This window comes from Aptenodytes patagonicus, chromosome 6 (genome assembly GCF_965638725.1).
Source record: "Aptenodytes patagonicus chromosome 6, bAptPat1.pri.cur, whole genome shotgun sequence".
Lineage (NCBI taxonomy): Eukaryota > Metazoa > Chordata > Aves > Sphenisciformes > Spheniscidae > Aptenodytes > Aptenodytes patagonicus.
Genome location: NC_134954.1, coordinates 13,368,658 through 13,391,218, shown reverse-complemented (window position 1 = coordinate 13,391,218; position 22,561 = coordinate 13,368,658). Strand labels below are relative to the sequence as shown.

Here is a 22,561-nt window from a genome sequence, read left to right as displayed (position 1 = left end):
CTCTTGCACTGTTAGGAAATATTCACTTGGATCCAAGCCCCCGTCTTTCCCTCTAGCTAAAATTAGTACCAAGTTCCTAAAATAGCCTCATCCCAGCCTGTCTGGCAGAAGCAGCAAAGCAAGTGCTCCCCCTCAGCCCCCAAACCACCCATGGACAAGGAGACTCTCAGCAGAGATAGAAAAAGGGATCATCAGCTGTGCATAAAGGTCTCTGAGACTGCCATCACCCTTCATGCACAAGAGCTGGTAGCGGTGCTAACTCCAGGCACAGCTGCCCTGCAAGGAGCCAGCACACCAGAGCAGAAGCACGATGCGCTGATCGGATCAGATGGAGCTGCACCGGATCCATGCCACTCACACTGAGCAACCAGAGAGCCCCTACAAGGAAAGCCAGCGGCTGCATGGATGCGTGGACCACAAGGAAAAGCACGCCAGGTAAAAAAAGAGCAATGGAAAGGGTTCAGAGACTCTGGGACTCCCCATGCAGCAGATGAAAACAAAAGGCAGCTGGAAAGGGTGGTGCGGGGAGATGTCTCAGGGCAGATGCAGCAGCAGCGGGGACGGTGGCCAAGAGCCGGACAGGCTGTTTTCCAAAGGGCCCAGCTAACCGCTAGAGGGAGGACGGCAGGCATCCGGCCGCTGGGCCTGCCGGCTCTTTGTGTGGGAGCCCAGCGCACCCTCTCCTCCCGGTGCGGGCAGGACCCCACCCTGTGTGCTGCTCCCCTGGCCAGCATCCCAGCGGGATGCCAGTCTGGCACAGCAGGGTGCCCGCCCACCCGGTCCTGTCACCCCCGCCCTCCCTCCCAAAATGCAGTCGCTTCATGGCCCCCCAGCCATGGCCTAGCTGTCTGGTGCAGGGATAGCAGCAGCATTAGGTCCAACCTAGCCTGATTTGCTAAGGATTTTCACTGTTTAGGGGCTATTTGGTGGCCTCTGAAAAAGGCACTTGGGTCTTGGTTTTGCTCCTGGTGTAGATCCACGCACCCCCATCAGCACAAACTGCAGCTCAGCAGAGGGGAAAAAGGGATGACGGGCTATGGAGACTGAATATCCTCTCCCCCCGCAAACAGAGGGTCCCCTTGGGGGCAGAGGGAGGCATGCGGGCAGGGGACAGAGCATATGCATGGCACGGCACGGAGGGAGAAGCTTGTCCTGCAGCTGCCCAGGCAGTACCTTTAGTCTTCAGGGCAGTCAAATCCAGTCCGCTTCACCAGCACTAAAGTCACTTAAGCCCTTTGCGCCAGTCACCGGAGCAGGACTTTCCTTGGAAAGCTGGCCCTGCCATAGGGGCACACGGGTTACGCTGCAGACAGGCCAGGACCATCACCTCTGCCAGGCATCAGTTACCGCGAGCTCTCCACAGAAGCATCCCACATCTTCCCCAGCATGGGGGACCCAGCACCATGCAGCCCCTTCTCCAGCTGAAGGACTGGAGCGTGGTAATCCAGCTCAGCAGCTTCATTAGCAGTCAGCACTTTGACAGTACGGAGCAGTTCCTGTGGCCTTACTTGGCACTATGCAACCAAACAGTGGTTTTCAGGGAGAGCAGAAACAGCCAGCGAGATACCGAAGCAAGGGGCTTGCTTACCCATGACACCACCCGGCCATTGAAGCAGGGAAGCTTGGCATTGTCATCCGAGATCTCTTCTTTCACCACCCTGCAGAGGGGAGAAGGAGGCAGTCAGAGCTGGGTCCAAGATTTCCGAGGCAGGAGACTTTCCCCAGCAGGTGTTTGCACACCCTATGCAACAGGCAGCCCAGGCTTGAGGATGGGGCAGGGAGAGGACTGGCAGCTCCCTCCTGCTGCCAGGCTACAGCTTCCTATGCCCACAGCCATGACCGGCAGGCTGGAGGGGAGAAGACAAGGGCAGAACAGGCTCTCCTGTGTGCTGTTTTGCCCCCAGATTCACATTTTAATCAGTCAAACAAACAAACAAACAAAAATCAGATTCGTATTTCCACCAGTTTGCTTATTTCTAAAGAAATCCACCAGTTCACTTATTTCTAAAGAAATACATAATTTAAACCTCTTTATAATAATCTGAAAGAATCACAACCTATGCCAGAGATTTCTAATAGATGAAAGTGAAATACATTAAACATGCTGCCTCCCAAATGTTACTGTTGATTTTTAATTACGTACATAATATTTCAACATCACTTCAAGCTTTATAGTTGTGCCACAATGTCATGTTCCCACATTACACAAACAGCTACATTATTATCAGTCTTCATAGTAGAGGGAGCACTGATAAATTTTTTTCCCCAACAGTAAAAACATCAGTTTTCTTTGGGAAGAAAATTTATTCTTTCTATTTTAAATATCACCGGGCACCTAAATACTTTTTCCACAGTGAGTCTGCAATCAAAACAACTTGTAAATTCACCAGATTCAATTAATACCATCTTTGATAAATCAAATTTAATGGCAAAATAGGCTTTAATAAGCTCATTTTCTTTTCTACTCAATGACAACATTTTAAGCACTCATTAATACAAAGACATCTTACAAGTAGTACGTGATACTAATTTCCCCTTCCAAGCTGTATCTAAGGCAGCTTGACACATTGTGCTAAAAAAAAATAATGCAGTAACTAAACAGTGAATAAATTATGTTGGGGGAAAAAGAATCCAACAGAAAAAGAACAAATGTGAAACCAAGGGAAATTATGTATTAAAAAGAAGTAGCTTATAAATAACTAACAGAGTACAGAGAGGTGGGATCCCACCAACAGCTCTGAAGGGTCCCCAAGCCAGTCCCCAGCTCACGGAGGGTCGAAGAGGATGCAAGCATGGGGTGCAGAGCTGTGACCCATTGCCCCAGACTGTCATGCAGTCCAGGCACTGCCATTAAGAGGCAGCATGCTGGGGCCCAGAGAAACAGGTACTCTAGGGTCCTGGCTGCACTTGCTGGTGTGCCGACAGCTGCCCAAGCCGTCACTGAAAACAGGACGACAAGGCTCGCCAACACTCGCAAGGCATCAGCAAAAGGCAAATGAACAGTGCTGGAAGATCAAAACCCGGGGAGCAAGCTTGCTCCACCCTGCCAGCCACGCTGGTTGCTCCAGTGTCATGCACGCTCAGCAAAGGGCTGTCCCACGGGGTGAAAGGCAGCACGTTGCCACGTCTTTGCTGGCAGCTGGCACTCCCGATCCTTGCCCAAAATGGAGAGCCAGGCAAAGGGACTGGACAAATGCTACCCATCCCCAGAAGGCACAGATGAGGAGGTCATGGTTTGAGCAGCCTAAGCCACTACCAGGATGTGCGTTAATTCCTCTTGCACAGATGGAGAAGCAGGAAAAAGCAGGAAAGGAGCAGTGAGGATGGATTAAAACACTGCTGGCTTAGTGCTTCTTCAGCATGCCCTGTGCCAGCCTCTGCCCAAAGCCCCTACAGCCCAGGATGAGTATCAAACACGGGCAGTCTTTCCCAGGACCCGTCCTCTTCTGTGCCCACGCCAGCCGTTTCCAATGCAGGCAAGTTGTTGTCTCCTCACTTCCAAGCACGCGCACACACACACGCACCCTGGCCTGGCTGCACTAGCATCCATTCATACTGTCGCCAGCAGCCTGGACTTCATCCAATTCCTAGAGAGAACTTCAGGCAGAGCCAATTTTCAGTGCTCCATGCTGCCTGCTCAGGGACACAGAGCCCTGCCTGTGGGTGAAGGGACAGGGTGATATATTTGCAGGGTCAAGGTGACCAACCGCTAAGCACAAATGAACTATTCCACTTTCAGTGGGGACAGAGGAAACCAACCCCCAAGACCCCCCGCCCACCCTCAACTGCAATGCCCGATGGAAAACAAGCTCCTTCTGTCCCGAGAGCTGGTTCCTCGTCACTCCTATTACCCCGCTGCTGCCCCAGACATCCCAGGGGTCAGCTCCACCCTAGAGCAGTTTTCTCCCTTCTTCCCCAGCCACTACATTATTTATCACTATTTATCACCCAGATGCCAGAGCACAGTGGATTATATATTTAGACTCTACAGAGCAAAAACTGATAGTGCTGGAGTCAGGCACATGCTGAGCAGGAATATCTCCGCAGCCTTGCTAATGTCTGTCACCCCTTGCACCGTCCCGGCTATTCGTGCCCTGCATTCCTCTCCAGCCTCGGCCCTGAGCTGGAGGGGCCTTCCTCCAGCCTTCCTCCCCCCACCTCTCACCACTCTCTTCAAGTCACACTTCTCACACGAACAAGACCACAGGTTCACATCAGAAGCCACCAACCGAGCAGCCTCTGGGGGAGCTGTGTGCGGTGCCACGTTTCTCCTCTGCGGTTGCATGGGAAGGCAGCCATGAGATGAAACTGTCCCGTGGATGTGCTAGGAGGGAAAACCATCCTGTGAATGTGATGGGAAGAGCCCCCAGCTGATGGGGGCTGAACCTGGGAATCCCAAAAGAGCAGACCCAGAAGGAGCTCAGGCTCTCTTGCTTCTCTAAAAGACTTTCCTTTTGGCAGGAGCCACCACAGCCCAGGGAAAACATCTGCCCAAGGCTGATTTCAAAGGGACTGCTTTTAGTTTACCGTCCATCAGGGCAGCCTGGTTTCAGGTTTTCCCATGTTTAAGGTCCTGCTGGGGGCTGGGCACAACATGGCTGAGAACAGTGGCCAGGAAAAACCCCTTCTATGGAGAGGCAGCCCGAGCCTGCCCAGGTGAGCGTGGGTCCAGCCCCCTCGGTGCTGCTGCTCTGCACGGAGAATCACCCAGCAGAACGGGCGCTCGCCAGCCCCCGTCCTGTCCCCGGGGCTGGCCGACGTGCTGCAGCCAAGCTGCAGGCTCAGCGCCTGGCCCGCAGGCCCAGCACTCCCCGGCACTCATCTGCCTTGAATTTTCCAACAAAGAGACCTGCAGGAGGGAGGAAGGAGGGAAGAAGGAGGGAGGGAGGGTTACAGGGGAGGCAGGCCGAGTGGGCGGATGATTCAACTGCCATCCCCAGCGACACGGGGCCAAGCCAGGGGGGGAGGAGGAGGGGACGAGGCTCTGGCTGCCGCAGGAGCCCAGCTGGGGTGTGCAGAGGGGGCTGCCAGGGCTGACACAAGCAGCACATCTGCTCCCATGCAGCTGGGGGAGGGGAAGGGGCAGCCCCCAGCAGCAGGGAGGGAAGTGGAGGAAACCCAGCTCCAACCCTGGCTCCATCCCTACCCTCCCACCGGCTTCTCCGGAAGAGCCGGCAGACCCTCTCCCCACGGCCTGGGAAGATGCCGCGCTCCCAGCCTCCCTCCCAGTCCCTGCCGGCGGGAACAGCTGGCAGCCTGGAACAAGGATACAGAGGCGGGCGAGGGACAGGCCAGCAGACGCTGCCTTCTCCAGGGAGCCCCAGCCCGGCTCAGGAAATTAGAGGGTATTTTATATCACAGAGTCATGTCCTAGGAATGAAGGGAAGGTGGGGAACAAGAGAGCGTGCACAGAAGAGAAAGGAGGCCGTAAAACCCAAGCCTCGGAGACGGCTGCGCCGTGTCAGAGACCCCAGGCTGCGCAGCCGTTACCAGCGCAGCTGCTGCGCTCCCAGCCTCCCCGTTTCCCCTCGGTGGCCTCCAGCCCGGGCGAGGCTGCGGATACAAGGGAGTTTCTAGCTTCAGCCAGCTCTGGTCTCTCCTGAGCGGGACCCGCTAACCACAGTGGGGTCCCAGCGAAGAACTCGGATGGAGTAACGCGAGCCCAGGGAAAGAAGAAATCCAAGAGGCACTAACAAAGGCTCCGGCAGGAGGATTTGAACCTCAGATGTGGATGCAGGCTGGAGCTCAGCAGCGGTCCCATCCCCCAACTTGTCTATCTAAGGGCTCGCAATGGGGAGGATACTCAGAGAGAAGCAATCACAGGACACGGCGGTGATCAGAAAAGCTGAATCTGGAGTTGGGGGGGATCAGTACCAAGCAGGGAGGTGAGGGAAGGGGACCCCTCAAGCATATTAGACATCTTGATGGCCAGGATGAAAAGGAGTCTTATTAGGGGAGGTGCAAAGATTGAGAAGACAATTGAGCAGTGACAATTTCACACTAAAAAGATGAAAAGCTAGTAGAGCAGATGAAAAAAAGTAAGATATTTTCCTTCATTTAGTTAAATTATTGAGAGGAAAGACCTTCACAGAACAGCAACATTTTTTCCAACATTGCAAAGCCCAGAAAGTCAACGTTAAACTTAATCGCCTATTACAACCCCCAAAAGTGCACAGATCAGGTAGGTCACTCCTCTGACCTTAACAGCCCCTACCTCCTACAGCCCACAGAACCACAGGAAAAAACCCACAACAAAACACACACCACAAAACCCATCAGGAGACGTTTCTACCCAACAGCACAAGCTTCAGGGATTTACACACCAGAAATGTGATCTCATTTTCAAGACCTTTAGTACACACACCCCCCTTAGGGCAGGGATGTCTTATCTCCAAATGATTGTATAGATTAATAATGCTGCACAGCAAAAGGAAGCACCTTCATGTGCTACTACCCAAATGTGAGCATCTCCTAGCTCTAGAGCAAAATCCTCCTCCCTTCTGCAAGATCAAATGCTGGGGCCACAGGGACAAGCTCTGCAGCCATTTCACCAGAAAGGAAAATTGGGCAGGGCAATTCTCCGACAGAGCTGGGATTCTGGATGGGAAATACTTGCCTGCTAGACTAAGCCCAGACACGACACGTGTGCCTCCCATGGGGATACAATCCCCCCAAGGGCTACAGGCCCAACCAAAGAGTACACACGTGTGTCGGCGAGACCTTGGGCTTCGCAGGCAAACAGCACACATCAAACAGGATTAGAGGATTTGAGTTGTCTGTCTCCATAAGCCAGGGCATTCTTCAGGTCTTCCTCACTGTATTTTTACCTCCTGTGCAAGGAGGAGGAGTACACAGGGTACAAATTGCACAGTGCACTGGGGTGAGAAGGGCTCTCCGAGTGTAAACAGAGACGATCGCTCTCCCATTTAATTTCCCTTCCGAGCCCCCAGACAGGGTATTCTCCACTGCTCCTCTATGCTGTAGCACAGGATAAAAAGGGAAACACAGATTCATGGGTGGTTTAGCTCTGTCAGACCCTCCTCCCCAGAGGAGCTGCTGTCCTCCCGTCTGTCCCGGCACCCTGTGTGAATGTGAGCTCCCTTGCAGCACTGTCTTTACCTGGGGTCTTTTTTAAGAATCATGAAGCACAAACCAGCTGTCCTGCTAACACAACAATAACACAGCTCTGCATTCAAGCAGGAGAGACCACCTCTGCTCTCCTAACAAATCAAGGGAGCTTTACAAGGATTCCTCGGGGAGCTGGTCACCCCATTTCAAGCTACTGCCCGCTCTCCTCAGGAGCAGGGACATCGTGCCCATGAGCGAAAGCACAGGAATAGCCTCTTTTGTTTTCAGGCTGTAATCTCTACAGCATCCCTCAACCGCGCTCACCACTGCTGCCCCACAGCCTCCCCATGCACCCCACAGCTTGCTGTGCTTTCCCCCCACAGTCACTCAGGCAGGGGCTGAACACACATCTAAGATGGCAACTGTTTTCCCCAAGAACCCCTCATCAAGACATTTGCAATCACTCTACTGGACATACACCAGGACAACCACAGCCCCCCTGTCCAGGAGATGCTTGGCTCCAGCTGGACCTGTGCTCAGTCCTACAGGCATCACTGGGCGGGAGATGACAGAGGACAGACCTCCTGTTCATCTAGTGCAAAGACTGGAAAAGGAATGGCATTTAGGAACGAGCCACCCGATCTCACAGGCCTGCCCAGGAGCAGCACTTATCAAAGCAAAGCTACAGACTTTGATTTCGAAGTGAGCCCAAGAGCCCTGGCGGCCCCTCCCGCCTTGATCTCCGGAGGGACCATCTGGCTGCAGCACTGCTCTACAAACAAGCCCAACAGGCCTGTCCTCGGACCGGGAGGAGGAAGCTGCATGGGGACTGCAGGAGGCACCTCCACACTAATTAATCCCGCCCTGCCCAAGCGATGCTTCCAACCCCCAGAAGGACATTTAGAGACATCATCAAAGGAAACATTCTCCAAGCCCCAGAAGGTTCAGTGACACTTTCAGTCTCTTTGAATTGGAAATCAGGACAAACGGGAACTCCCAGCAGAAGCCCAGACAGGATCTTCACCCTGATAGCTCAGTTTCAGCTCCTCAACAACTCTAAGAGCTTGGATGGCCCAACACAAGGATACCATCGTGAGAAAGAAAGATTTGAGGTTAAATGTCTGCAGAAATGACCTTCATGGAACCAAGACATCCACAGACACAGCAGTGACCAAAAGCTGGCCGTGTATTCAAGGCGGGATAGGAAACAGGCCCAAAGAGGCCTCAGCTGAATGGAGACGTGTATGAGACAGGGTAAAATCCTGATGCAGTTGCTATGGTTCATATACATGTTGTGAGATGGCAAGCAAACCGGAGGAGGCTTGGTCTGCTGTGACACTTAGCTCTGTCTGGGTACAGATGATGGGAAGAGCCCATAACGCAGAGCTGCAACACAGCAGCTCCTGCCAACAAAGAGAAAGGGACTGTGCAGAGAGGTGGAACAAGGGTTTACCCAGCTACTGCAGGTAGCAAAACACAAAGGGTGCAACAACATCTTATCAAGAAGTTCATGGAAGAGGTGTCTGGGCCCCACAGGGAATTCCTTGCAATTCACAGAAGTCACCCACCCCTCTCTAGGCTGGCTAGAAAAGCAACAGGCTCCCTTGCAATGCCCAGGGACTTCACGCCAGTTAAGACAACAGTGAGGAGCTGTGAAGGGCTCCAAGGACTGCTGGGAAAACATTAGCACATACGCAATAGGCAAGGGAGAGGGGCACGATGTCCGGGAAGGCTCTGCACGCACCGTGAGGAAGGTAGGACCAGGCCTTCCTTTCCTGGCCCTCAGCTGAGGGACGCCAAGTCAGTCCTGCTTTTTCTTAACAGCAGGCAAGGCTCCTGCCAAGAAAGCGCTACTGCTGTGGAATGTGCTGGGCCAGCAGTACAGCTCATTCCTGGAAAAGCATCAACTCAGCGGGAGAGCAAGGAGAGGAGAAGGGGAAAATGGGAAGAGGGGGAGGGTGGGAAACAGTCTGAAAGCTTGGACTTCCACACCTGGGGAAGCAGGGAGCTGCCACAGAGCAGTCTGCTTGCCAGCACCCCCTTGTCCAGGGCTGCCAGCACAGCAGCCCTACCCAGCACCAGCCCTCTGCTCTTAGAGCACCTTTCTGCTAGCCAGCCACCTCCAGAGCAGGTCTGGGAAGGCACAGACCAAGGCAGATGTCTGTGGAGAGGAGGAGTGAGGTTTGCTTTCCCCATCACATTAACAATTAATTTGTATTCAATGACAGATCTCCAGTAGGAGATGACAAAACAGCCTTCGCACATGTCCTGCCCTCAAGACACTGACCAGCTCACATTACTCTCCCCTGGCACAAACAACTTTGCAAGAGTCTCCCAAGGAAACCAGCCCAACCTCCTACCTCGTGTGAAGGGGCCTTGAAGGATAACAGGCTCTAGATGACTGCACCTACTCTTCACATCCAGCTGGTCTACCATCAGCAACATCTCTGCTAACTGGGTCTATAAGGCATACAGAGAACCACTATAAAACCAACAGGGAGTTAATAAAGCTCAAAACTAAGTTCCACCACAAAACATTTGCCGAAGACAATGAGAAGGACTCACGCAAAGAAGAGCCTTTCAGAGCCACAACAGCTGCGTGGTGGCAAAGGAAGAACTTTGTCCCCGATCCCAGGCTGTTGCAGCACTCTGAAAAAAGGGCAAACAGTGATACTACGTCCCTCTGGTCCTAAAATGCAGGAGGCAGCAGACAGCATGAGGGGTCTAAACGCTCATAAGAACCATTTCTGACCATCACTAGGACAGGGACATGTGTTCTTTTTCTTCCTCACCTTTGGGCCCTGGATAATTTTTAGCACAACCTGAACTATTCACTTCACTCTCAGGAAATTGTCAGCAAGCCAGGAAGAACTTGAAGAAAACCAACGGTTTAAACGATCAGCTCCTACATAGGTCTACTAGTAGACAAAACCAATCAAAGGTAGAGGAAGGCTAGCTGTTTCACCTGGTCTCCTGCCTTTGATGGTGTCAGTGCAGGGGATGGTACAAGAAATTCCCTGTACAGAGAGACAGCAAATAGAGCGTATTTTAGTAGCCTTTTATATACTTCATTTATTTCAGCTAATACCAGTCATCTTCACCAAACTCCTTTCAAGACACAGGGCCAAGGCCTTGAACAATACAACGAGCAATCTCCTACCAAGCACCCTTTACCAGGCCAGTCAAGCTTGCCCTCCAGCCATCATCCAGCAAACAAGCAAATACTGTTCAACTGCTGGAAGAAAGAGACAAGAAAGATGCTCCAGTCCTGACCAAACCAAGCATGTGCTGGTACACAACTCACTCAACTAGAGGTCCAGAAAGCGGATGAGAGCCATAAAGCAGGAGCCAATCAATTACCGTAAATTAAAAGGAACCTGATTAGCCAAGAAGCAGGGAAAATGTGAGCTGTCTCCACTGTGCTGCTGGTTTACTCTCAGCAACAAAAATACTCGCTTCTTTTTCCTTCCTTTCTGAAAGCCCTGGCCCACAGGACTCCTCCTGACACCTGATGGATGTTCCATTGGACAAAGCAGTATCTAGGTAGTCAGGAGACCATCACCTGCCTAGGACTCCTCCAAAGAAGTGTCAGAGATTTATTGAAACAGGCTGCAGGCCATCTGTCTCAGTCTCGATCTGGAAGGAAGGTATTTTCTGCAAGCAGCCAGACTTCTCTGTCTCATCAGCCCAGCTATAAGCGATGACTGGCATTAGTCCGTAGTCTGTGTGAGATGCCATGTACAGAACTCAATCCAGATCCTGCCAGGACTCACCTCTACACCAGGGATCAGCAGCCTTTTCACCAAGAGGGTAAGTTTCCTCACAATTTAGAAGAGGACGGTGCTTTGGATTACTACAGCAACATACCCCACCTCTGCAGGACCAAGTCCAACTCAGAGCTGCTGCTTTTCTTTGACACTGTGAACTCCCGGGCCTGACCCTGCCACATACCATTCAAAACCTTCCCACCTGCCACCTCTAACAACTGCACCAAAGGCTGGATAACAGTCAGTGACCTCCAGAAGACACCATCACATGTGACATGAAATGTTCCTCTTGCGGAGGATCTCAAAACCACAGCTGCCAACTCCCAGGTCCTTCAAGGATGGAGAAGTGCAGTGGAAGGCAGCACAACCTGTCTGCAGTCTGTAATGCATCCCACTGAGCTTGGTAAACTGTGTTGAACTGGTTGCTCTACACATTAACTACTCCCAACAGCAGCCCAGAAAGACTCATCACACGTTATTACTGCAATAGCGCCATTTCCCATGTCTGTGGATCTGCTGATGACAGTCGAGTTACAAGACCCTGATTCTGAGCTTCCTGATTATCTGTGATACTGACATCAATTTCCCATGAAGCATCTCTCCCTTAGTCACATGTAAAGTCATCACAAATACTTTGTGCCAGCACCATGTGTTGACCGACCAGGAGCTCACCTGATCCCTGCAGATAACATGGCCAGACAGTCTCCACCTCCAGTCTACACATCTCACTACACGGGAGAGCATGTGTGCCATGCAGCTTCCTATTACCAGAGCACAGGTACCAACTGCACCAAAGGTAACACTGTATGAAGGCACCAAAAGATTTTTAAAGTGTCCCACACTGGCAATATATTAAAAAAAAAAAAAAAAAAAAAAAAAAAAAAGACTGCTGTAGCAGGCTCCCGTGTTTCTGTGTGGGGGATTCAGAAGCACAGACACATGCTGCGCAAGTCTGACCCAGCTCAGACACATCAGACTCAACGTGCACATCCTGTATAGATGTTACATACCTCTGCGGTAAGTCAGAGCTGCACCAAGGAAACCCAGACAGAGTGTACCCTAAGCTGAAGCAGATGTTGCCACCCCAAAACTGTTCTGCTGCTTCCAGGATGCCTGGCAGGGCATAATCTTAAGAGTTTTCCCAAACTAACCCACCTTTAACTAACCCACCTTTTGGCCCCAGCTGAAATCTGAAAGGAAAATCCATCTCACAGGAGCCCCTTCAGGGCCTAAAGGTGTGCATTTACCAGCTCCGGGTGTAAGACAACTGAGAGGTCTGCCATAAGGGACTCAACTGTGCAGCTAGATCCATGAAAATCCATCCCTCTCAGAGCTACAAAAGCCAGTAAGAAAAAATTCAAATGAACACAGTGCAATGGCAAGAATTCCTGCATTAAGCCCCTATATGGGCTTGCAGTATAGCACAGCCTCAGCTGGGCCCACAGACAAATCTCTCTTGTGAATGGCACTAAAATACTGGTTGAGCTAGGCAGAGCTGAATGAACTGGGACAGCTCGTTAGCCGTATGCAAACAGAAGTATGGAGTTTGCATATCCATCACAGCTTCTGAAAAAAGCTTCAATGTGAGAAGCTGCTGCGCCCTGGGGCCAACCCAGCTAACAGCCATCAGCACAGCAGCAGCCTTCTCCTTGCCCCTGCCCTGCTGATCACATCAGGCCACAAAGCCAGGTTTGTCAACCGCACTTCTGACACTGCTCTGGTTGTCAACAACGGCAGCGTGGCACAGTGCAGTGTGCAGGGGACAACCTATTTGCTCACAGATGGTGAGACACAAAAGGACCATGAATCTCAAGCAGGTCAGAGTAGGTCAGAGCAATGCTGAGGGAAAATGCTGAAGCCCAGCAAGTGGGCAGGCTAACGCACTCACATCAGCTTCCCCGCTATGATAATCCATACAGAGCCAGAGCTCCCAAAACACAGACCCCTCCGGCAGACCCTCAGTGTCCTCAGAACCAGTCCATCATGGCAGGAGCTGCCAGCTATCAGAAAACAAGGAAAAGCCCACAGCCTCTGTTACCCAGACCCTGAATTCCCAGCCTATCACAGAGACAGCTGCCAGCTATCAGAGGGGCCACGTAGCAAATAAATTCCTCTCCAAACCCTAGGGGCAGGTCAAAAAACAGCAGAGGAAAGACCTTCCCACACAGCAGCCAGTGCCAGCTCTCCCAGAAACGGATCTCTGCTCCCAGTCATGCGAGAAAGCCTTTCCCCCTTCAGCTCATGTTTTCAGCCAGGACCAGAAGGACGGACTCCCACTGCAGCGATTCAGTCACCACTCACTGTATCTCTTTTCCTCCAGTTCTCACAAAATAGCAAATTTTAGCCAACAAGACACATGGACAGATGCCCCAGTGAGGGGATAACCAACACAGAGGACTTAGTGGAGCACGGTACCCAAATGCTGCTTCTGCTGCCTTCAATAGCTAGCTGTGACTGGAAAAATAATGCCTCTGGCACGTCTCCTTTAATAAATAACTGATACAACAACCACAACAGTCCCAACCTTCCACTGCGATACAGCACAGGAAGGTCAGCACCAGGCATCTCTGCCTGCCAAAGCCTCCAGAGAATTTCAGCCCATTCCTGGACGGGCTCAATATTAGTGCCACAGCAATAACAACACAGCGAAGGAAATAAGTGAAACCAAGAGCTTCAGATCAGGGGCTCAGGGAGATACTACAGCTCTGCAAGCTAACGCAGTCCTTGGAGACAGTGATATTCACGGCCCAAGAGCTCACATACTCTCCTAAGGCCACCATGGCATTACACAGATAAGCACATGGACAAAACAAAGTCACAGAGATTAGACTAATTCCCAGATTTGTACCTTACTTCAACGCCTTCCAAAAAGCCTTCACAAAAGGATTTGGTCCAAAAATTTCCAACAGCAGCCACTGGCAGGATTAAGTTTTACTTAACTTGCTAGCTACTGCCTAACAAGCGAGCACTGCCGGGACAAACAGTAACACAGCCATGTGGTGCCACATCCCCCTTCTGCAAAACCACCATCCATCCAGCACAGGTCAGAAGGGCAGGCTCCGAATAACAAACAAGGGATGGAGAGAGGAGGAAATCAATAGGAAACACCAAAAACACACAGCCCTGACTGCTGTCTCATCAGATGTGCAGCACGATGCAAAGCTGGTGTGACAACATGAAGGCAATTTCCTGCAGGCGCAGTCTCCACTGTGTTCTGCAAACCCAGCTCTCCTTCATGGGCTTTTACACAGATCAAATATCCTAAACCACAACATTGTTATATCTATTTGGATGCAGTCAAGGAGGAGTAGCACTTCATTACACCAGATACCCTCAGCTCAGAACAGTTCAGCAACTGCCGTGCAGACATGCAAGAGGCTTCCCACCACTTTAAGTACCATGAGCTCAAAAAGGACTTGAGGAATTTCAACTATGCTCCCTACACCTCTACATATACAGCCTTCAAGTCTAGAGGGAGGGCCTGATGCCCACCCTGAGAGAGGACTGAAGCCAAACACATCTGTGCAGCACAAAAGCTGCAGGAGAAACCAGATTTTCTTTGCTTATACTCACAGCGCCCTTCTTCCCTGAGCATTCCCAAACACGTGGTGGTGGGTAACTACCTCCACCTTCAAGAGTTCAGGCCCCAAGGCTGCGGACCCAGATGTCTCTGCCTGCTGGGAGACCAGGTGGGAAAATCACAGGTGAAGGAGGCCAGAAGCATGCTGGAGAAGGGGGACTTACTGAAGGCTCAGTGCTCCGAGCACACAGGCCGTCTGCCTCCATCCCTGCAAGCCAGCACTTCCTTCTCAGAGTCCATTACGAAACGCTGCCTCTCCTGCTCCCACCGTAGCCGCACAGGAAGGAACATCACTCCTTGCGCCACCACCCAGAAGATCCAGTACCCACTCTGCAGGTGAGCCACGGTCTGGGATTTGGGAATGGCCAAGTTCTCGACGAAACTCTCAAAAGCTGTATTGCAGCAGGAACCAGAAGACTGAGCAGTGGAGCCACCACTATCATCCCATAGCAACGAACAATGCTCAGGTCACGACCCAGATTATGGTGGTTGATGAGCCATTTTTAATGGTATTTGGCCTTGACCTCAGAGACCTAACCATGTTGGAGCAGAGCTGCACCACAGACAGTCAGGGCACACAGATTTACTTCATGGCAATTTCTGAGACGTCAAGGTAGGTTTTTGCTCTGTGCAGGAATTTGGAGGAGCAAAGTCCTCCAGATGATTTCAAAACACAGAACTGCATCAAAACAGCTGCGTTCTCATGGATAGGCAAAGGTTTCTTGACCTTTCTCTTTTTTTCAGAGATGACAAGAGAGGCTCAAAATTAAGAAACATTCCCATCAAAAACATAATTGAAAACAATACCTCTCCAAGAAAAATGCTGGCTTCAACATAACACCATATTTTGGGAGAAAATACATTCAGTCAAAAAAAAAAAAATTCTGACCAGCTCTAGCTGCAAACAAGTTCAATAGCTGTTGTAAAGCTTCATTGTTTGCATAGTACAGACAAGGCCTTAGGGAAATTGGTCTGCAGCCCAATTTGGCTAACTTGGCTTTCCGAACGCCACCCCTGGGCAAAGAAACCAGGCTACGACTGCCATCCAATGTGGCCTTCAGAGCACAGCTCCAACCACAACAGACAAAGCTGGACACCTACGGAGTCAGTAATAGCTGGGTCTGAACAGCAGGACACACACTGCCAGGCGCAGACAATACAACCCAGGGAAGGAGCGAATACCATTAACTAACCCTCTCCATCTGCACCCCAGCCCTGGCACTGCTGTGGCCCACCACCACCACCGCCACGACACGTGGAAACAGCCTCCAGCAGCAGCTACAGCCAGGATCAGCTCCAATATCGATGGGCCACCCCCCAGCACAGGCAGCATTACAGGAACTTCCCACCACAAGTGCAGACAGTGGTTAGCAGCTCTCTGCCAAATCCTCAGCAGCCCGGGAGACAGAGGCACAGGCTGCAGTAACATACATGCAAAAATGTCCAAAAAATAATCTCCGGTGGACCCTAGCTAACCGGGGCAGCACATCTCACGTGAGCAGGCAGGGAACCACGCATCCTCCGGAACGGGGAGCGCAAGGGATGGGGTGCTGTGGCCTCTCACATAGCTAAGTGCTACCCTCCACACAGAAAGGACAGGGACCGACCAGAAGATGAAGAAAAGTGACGGCCACCTCACAGCCAGGCCAATGCTGTCACTCAGACAGAAGCACCACAAAGGACGTAAGGATGCAAGGGAGTCGCATGCAGTTTTGGAGGCCCTTTTGCTCACAGACCTCTTGCCAACCTCTCCCTGCATGAAATCCACGCTAACATGGAAGCACTCTCCACCAGGGGCATGGGACAGGCAAAGGTCTTCTGCACACAGTGGTTTCCAATTCAAAATTTAAAAAATAAAGTTCCAAAAATCAAAATAAAACAACTCCCCCAACTAATGCTACAAAGAGCTGGCAGGAAAGGCAGGGGCACCATGCCAGCGGCTCACCACTGCTTAGGGACTGACACTGCTTATTAAGTTTAGGATCCCTTCCCCAGCTCCAAACACTTCCAGCCAGAAGGACAGTCACTGCTGGCATCAATTTCAAAAAGACCCTGCAATAAAAATAAATCACTCAGCCTTTCAGTGAGCGTCAACACGTTTCCCCATGCACATGTGCAGGAGATGAGGTCGCCAAATACCAATGGCATCTGACCCCTGCCCTGGGAATTCCAGCAGCACCCGCTTTGTTCTGCATCCAGAGCGTTGCCCTAATCACTGTGTCGTACCCGGCTTCGGAGAGCAGGTGATAATTAAGCAGGTCTGGATTAGATACCGGGCTAGTGATTAGTTGGATACCAATTTTCACTTGACGGTTAAGACCTAGGAATCACTCACCACAGCTCTGAAGTTAAAATTGGAATCAAGACCTGCAAGAGGGAGAAACCAGCAGTGGTGGGAGGAGCAGCACCATCCCACCACTGTACCTCTAATCACTGGTGTCCTCCCGGCAATGCAGAGCAAGTAGGTGAGATGGGGAGGGAGGGAGGGAGGGATGGTCCCCTTGCAGGAGAAGCAGGCCCTTCTGCTCTCCAGCCTGGAATAGGAGAGGTGGCTGAGTGAAGTGGAGATAAGCAAAATGATCACCCAAGTGCTTTCTCCACACACAGAAGAAACTAAAATTTTCAGGCACTCCAGAATTTATGGGAAAACGAGATAGAACTTCAGGCCAGGTGCTGAGGACTTACCTGGATGCACAAATTGCACTCATTTAACTGAAACTGCTTTGAAAAGTTTAAATTAAACTTTAGCATGCCCCTGTGGAACACCTTTCGATTGACAGAAAATGAGCAGCATCAACTACAAGCAAAAAATGAGTCAAAAGAAACCACATTTCAATTGATATAAGAATATCCTCAGAGTTGTACCAGTCACCTGGCCAGATGAAAAGTCAAACCTGTAGTTCAGCTGGGGCAAACATGCACACAACCCGGCTGGTGAGAAGACATATAAGTTTCTCACAATGGACTTGGGCAGGAGGCAACACTTTACACATCACTGAAGCCCACATCCCAGCAAACTACAAACTACCACAGACCATCAGCATAGATGTTCCCTTCCCAACTGCACAGGTCCCCAGGAGAATTTACAGTACTGTTCTTGCAGCACCTCTATGGAATTGAGAGCTCTGTCATGCTAAGATCCACACGAATGTTCGCCCAAGAAGCTCACAGTGTCAAGTGGACAAGACAAAGCACAGGAGCACTGTTAGAATTTCCATTTTACAGATTAGGAACAAAAAAAGAAAGAAATTAAAAAGTCTGTTCAAAACCCCATGAAAAGCCTGCGGGTGGCTTAATGGAGAACATGGATCTCACAAGCAGTCATAGCACTGCACTGATCTAAGGCTCTCTCCTGCTGACCAGCACACAGATCTCACCTGTAAAATGTTGAATAAAAAGACTCAAGCTGTAGAAGAAAAAAACCCTTCCTTCTCTAACGAGGGCAAGGTTGGCAGGCTAAGGGTAGTTCCACACTTCACAGAGAGGCACATCCACACAAAGTATCTCAGGTCCAAGAAGAGGGTACCACATCTATGTACTGCCATACTTCCACCACCAGTCTGCTTAGCTCCTCCACATGTCTCCAGTTCTGGGATTAGCAATACACAAAGCCAACAAGGGCACAAATATCTGCACCCTGCGTCACTGCTCCGCGCCACTGGGCTCAGGCTGGATTCTCTATTTGTGGCTGTAGCCCACTACATGCTTGGTAGACCACGCAATGAAACCCTGCAGCCTTCCTGCTGCTCACAGCTCCTCTCCCCAGGATCGGGTGCATGAAATCTTCTCATTTCTCCTCCTTCCCACCTAGAGGTGACACCATTCTGGGGTCTTCTTAATTTGGGGACGAGCGCTTTGACTAGGATAAGCTCCTGGCATAGCCCGACAACTCCACAGCCGCCCTGGGGAGCCTCAGTTCACATTTCCAAGCAGATGTAAACACTGAAGCTGCTCCATCGCCGCCCTGATTCTCAGAGCAAACAAATATTAACAAGATAAACAAAAGAATGAAAAATCCCACACACCAAGACTGCGGCTGTAATACTGCCTTGGGGATGGGGCGAGCTGAAGGGAATGCCAGGCTGGAGATCCACAGCTTGGAAAGAGGAGGAAGAGGGAGAAACAGATTCAGTCTGGGCAACAGAGGTGAGAGGAAACGTTGGACCACGTCTTGCTCCAGCTGACCCTAGAAGGTGAGATGCCTCCATTCCCAACAAGAGATGAGAGGAGAACTTAGTCTTATGCCACAGGGATCCTGCAAAAGGTCCAATCGCTGACAAAAAGCACGAGCCATCAGATCTGCAGGTCTCCTCCTCATTGATCAGCTGCCATAAGGCCATCCACTGTTAATAGCTCATCTCGTTCACAAAGGGGCTTTACCCTGGGTACTACTTCTGGACACTGCCCAACTGACAAAAACCAGCCTAGCTCAGAAACTGTCAGCACAAGCCAGGCCATCCCCATGCTGGGCAGAGGGCGTCTTGAGGGAAGGGGCCGAGAGGGATACACGTGTGAGAGTGCAACGCCCTTCCTTGGCACACAGCTTCTGAATACAGCCATCGTTAATCTCCTCCTGGTTTTCACTAATTGCCCATGCATTTACAGTCAAGCAGCTGAGGTGCCTCCTGCCCTTCCGTCCCTGTCTCTCCCTGCAGACCAATGGCTTGCTCTCTCCTGGACACCAATCACCAGGGATCACAAAATATTTTGGTTGGACTCAATGATCTTAAAGGTCTTTTCCAACCTAAATGATTCTACAATTCTATGATTCTATTTTGAGCGGTGCCTGGGGCTCCAGGGCTTCTCAGAGACAAGGCTACAGCTGGACTGCTCTGGCTGTTCCCCACTGTGCTCCAGCCAACTACCAGCACGTTCTTCAGCTCTCTGGAAAGGAGCAAAGACAGCTTTCCTGATGGAGCATCCATGGTGGCACCACGAGAGGCTTTCTCCCCTCTGTTCCACACAAGGCCTTGCCACGTGCTGCTCCAACTGCGCAACTCATCATGCAGGACTTCACCAAGGAACAGGCTGCCCACACGCAGCCTCCGACCCCTCTCAGCTGCACCTTCCCTTCCAGAGAGGTTCACTCTTCCCAGAAGAATTAGCTGAATTGGTCCCAACAAAAATCTCATCCCATGCATTTCTGACGCAACTAAACTCACTGCATCTTCCTGAGTGATTTTCCCCTCTCTCTGCTAGCATCCACAACTCCCTATGCTGCTTTATCGTTGAGTTTCATTAATCTACCATCTGCCTCCTCTTGTGGAGCCTTAAAGAAACAGAAGAGGATGAAAAGGCACAGCACAGAACTTTGCTGCCACCAGACCCCTCTTCCCAACACAAGACGCTGCTATTTATTACTAAACTTTGTTTATAGTTACGCAGACACTCTCCCACCCACATGGCAATGTTTCATTCAAGACAAGTTTGAATTCACTTCAAGAACAACATTTCAAAGGAACCCAAAGCATTTGTTTACAAACAGCACGCACAGAGAATTCGCTTCCCCCACCAATGAACACAGTCCCCTCCGAGACGGGGAGAGGCAGCTGTTTCATAGCACCCAACACTACTCAACAGCTGAGGGACAGGAAACGATCTGCAGACAACTGATATTGCTGAGGAAATTTATGGAAAATGAGGGCTGGAGACTTCTATTTGCCTGGAGAGAATGGGGAAGCTTCTGAGCACTCAAGCTCTCCACTGGGTCAGGAGGAATTTAGGGAGGCAAAGCGTCCCAGACTGTGGTCAAAGGAGTGACTCCAAATTTCAAGCCTCATCTGAAAGCTGGCACCTCCCAGGCTAACGGGAACCTGGGCACTGGGATAATTTGGCTGCAGAGGGGAGAGCACCCCCTGCCGAGGCAGCCACACTGATCTCCATCCAAGCCCTGAACAGGCCCAGCCCTGTTCAACGTAGGGTACGAGCCAAGATCACAGCCTAGGGAGGTATTTGGCGCAATAAGAAGACACTAGGAAGACTATAAAACTGAAAGCTTTTTGCAGCCTCAGCCTCCGTACACAAGACCTACTGTAAATACTAAATCTTCAGAGGGGGGAAAAAATCCAGAGGAAGGAGGATCATACAACTCTTTCAAATACCAAAGTGCTAGGAATGGTAAAGGGTCACACGTTGTGGAAGCCAAGAGAAGCTACGTTCCCAGGATGGAAACGGAGGTCATCAAAAAGGCTAGAGGAGAGTCAAATATAGGAAGACTCTGGACAAAACAGTGGCGACAAAGGGTCTTATAGAGAGTTGGCTTCATGTGGTACTTGCTCCCCAGAAGAGTCACCAACTTTACGAAGGTAGGAGACAGCAGGGGCTCCCCAGAAGGTTAGTCAGTACAACCATCCAAACAAGGGACACAATATATCTCCTCGCCTCCAAACAGCCACGCATGATGGAAGGAACCAAAGGGTATCACAAAAGAAGTGATGAAAATACCGGTATTGGAAGAGAGCTGCCCCGCAGGAGATGGGATGCGAGGCAGGACTGCACCCCTCTTCTATACAGACCCATCCCAGAGATCAAGCACGGGACATCTTACACTGAGGATGGGACATGTACGTGGGTAGAGTAGGTCTTGTACACACCCCTTGCTCAGAGATGGGCAGCACGTGGAGAGCTCTCACTCCTTCGCCATGGAGGCAGGGGAGGAGAAGGCTGGTCCCCTTTACCCATTCTTCCCAAAGATGAGATGCGGAGGACAAAGCTGCCAAAATGGATGGCCCTCCCCAAAATGGATGGTAGGAGAACGAAACTATCCCCAAATCCATTCCCTGGGAAGGGCTGATGGAAGGGGCACTACCCTCACACCCTCTTGGCGGAGGGAACAAGGGGCACCCTCCCCAGGCAGGCAGAGTGGGAAATGCCCAGGCCCTTTAGATGGGGAATGACAATCCCGAGTAGGATACATGGGGGGGATGCCACCCCTGTACACCCCCAAGGTGGGCTGCACTGGCAGATACCCTCTCAGGCACGGTGCTGCCCAAACATCGTGAGCACGGGGAGGGGGTGATCGTCAGATGGGACGGTGATCTCCTCCAAGGTGCCTCTGGCAGACATAGGGGTGCCACTCTAGAGAAGGTGCACGGAGGACACCGCCAGCTCCCCCACAGAGGAGTGAGCAGGGGACACCTTCCCCCACCTAATGGGGGAAGGGGAGGATGGGGGGCTGTCCCCAGTGGCAGCACACAGGGGCCACCAGCCCCAGAGAAGGTGCATGGGTGGTATCGCCACCAGCCCCCCCCAGGTGAGGTAACTGGGGGTGCACGCCTCCCTGGACAGGGTGCACGCGAGGGTACCCCCCCCAGACAGGGCACAAGGGGGGCATCGTCCCCGCCCCCCTCCAAGGCAAGGCAATGGGGCTGCAGGATGGACGTGGGTCCCCCTCCCCAGATCGGGCACGAGAGGGGCCACCAGTCCCGAAGGTCACCAGCCCACCCCCGGCGGTCCCAGCCCCGCTGCTCCGGGGGGACCCTCGCCGGGCGGAGGGGGGAGCCAGCCCCAGCCCCCAGCAGCGTGCGGGGCGGATGTCCCCAGCCAGGCCCACGCAGCCCGCCCCCCACAGCTCCCCTGGGAGGCCCACGGGAGCCCGCCCCCCATGCGGGGACACGGGGGCCTCGCTCCCTCCCCACCCCCCCCCCCACGGCGGTCGGCGGGCCGGGCCCGCGCTCACCCGAAGTCGTCGTCCATGGACTTGAAGTAGAACTTGTAGTTGGGGCGGTTGAGGAGGCCCTTGAAGTCGCCGAGGGTGACGCGCTCGGCCGGGATCGGCAGCTTCACCAGGTACGGCGTCTCCTGCTCGTCCAGGTGGTAAATGATCTTCGTCTCGGCCGCCGCCATGGCGCCCCTGCCCGGCCGCCAGGCCTCCGCCTCCTCCTCCTCTCCTCTCCTCCTCCGCCCCCGGCCCGGCGCGGCCCGCGACCCCCGGCCGCCGCCTCGGCCTCGGCCCCCGCCCGGCCCCCGCCCGCGCCCCGGCCCGGCTGCGGCCTCCGCGCGCCCGGTCCCCCCGCGCCCCTTGTTCTCCGGGTCCCACCGCCGCCCGGCTCCAGAGCGCAAGCTCGGGCTCCGGCGGCTCCTCCCCCGCCCGCCCGCCCGCCGCCCCGGCTCCGCCGGAACCGGAACCGGCGCCCCGCGGGGGCCG

At 52.4% G+C, this 22,561-nt stretch overlaps 1 protein-coding gene across 8 annotated transcripts in view; it reads right to left on the bottom strand.

Annotated features, from left to right (window-relative positions):
- DVL3 (dishevelled segment polarity protein 3) overlaps window positions 1-22,288 on the bottom strand; it is a 33,531-nt gene extending 11,243 nt beyond the window's left edge. For all 8 annotated transcript variants that reach the window (XM_076341223.1, XM_076341226.1, XM_076341225.1 and 5 more), the window contains exons 1-2: window positions 22,094-22,288; window positions 1,589-1,658 (exon numbers count right to left, since the gene is read on the bottom strand). In XM_076341223.1, the coding sequence (XP_076197338.1) occupies window positions 1,589-1,658; window positions 22,094-22,260 (237 nt within the window). In that variant the 5' untranslated portion in view covers window positions 22,261-22,288. The remainder of the gene's footprint in view (window positions 1-1,588; window positions 1,659-22,093) is intronic.
- Window positions 22,289-22,561: the final 273 nt, after the last annotated feature.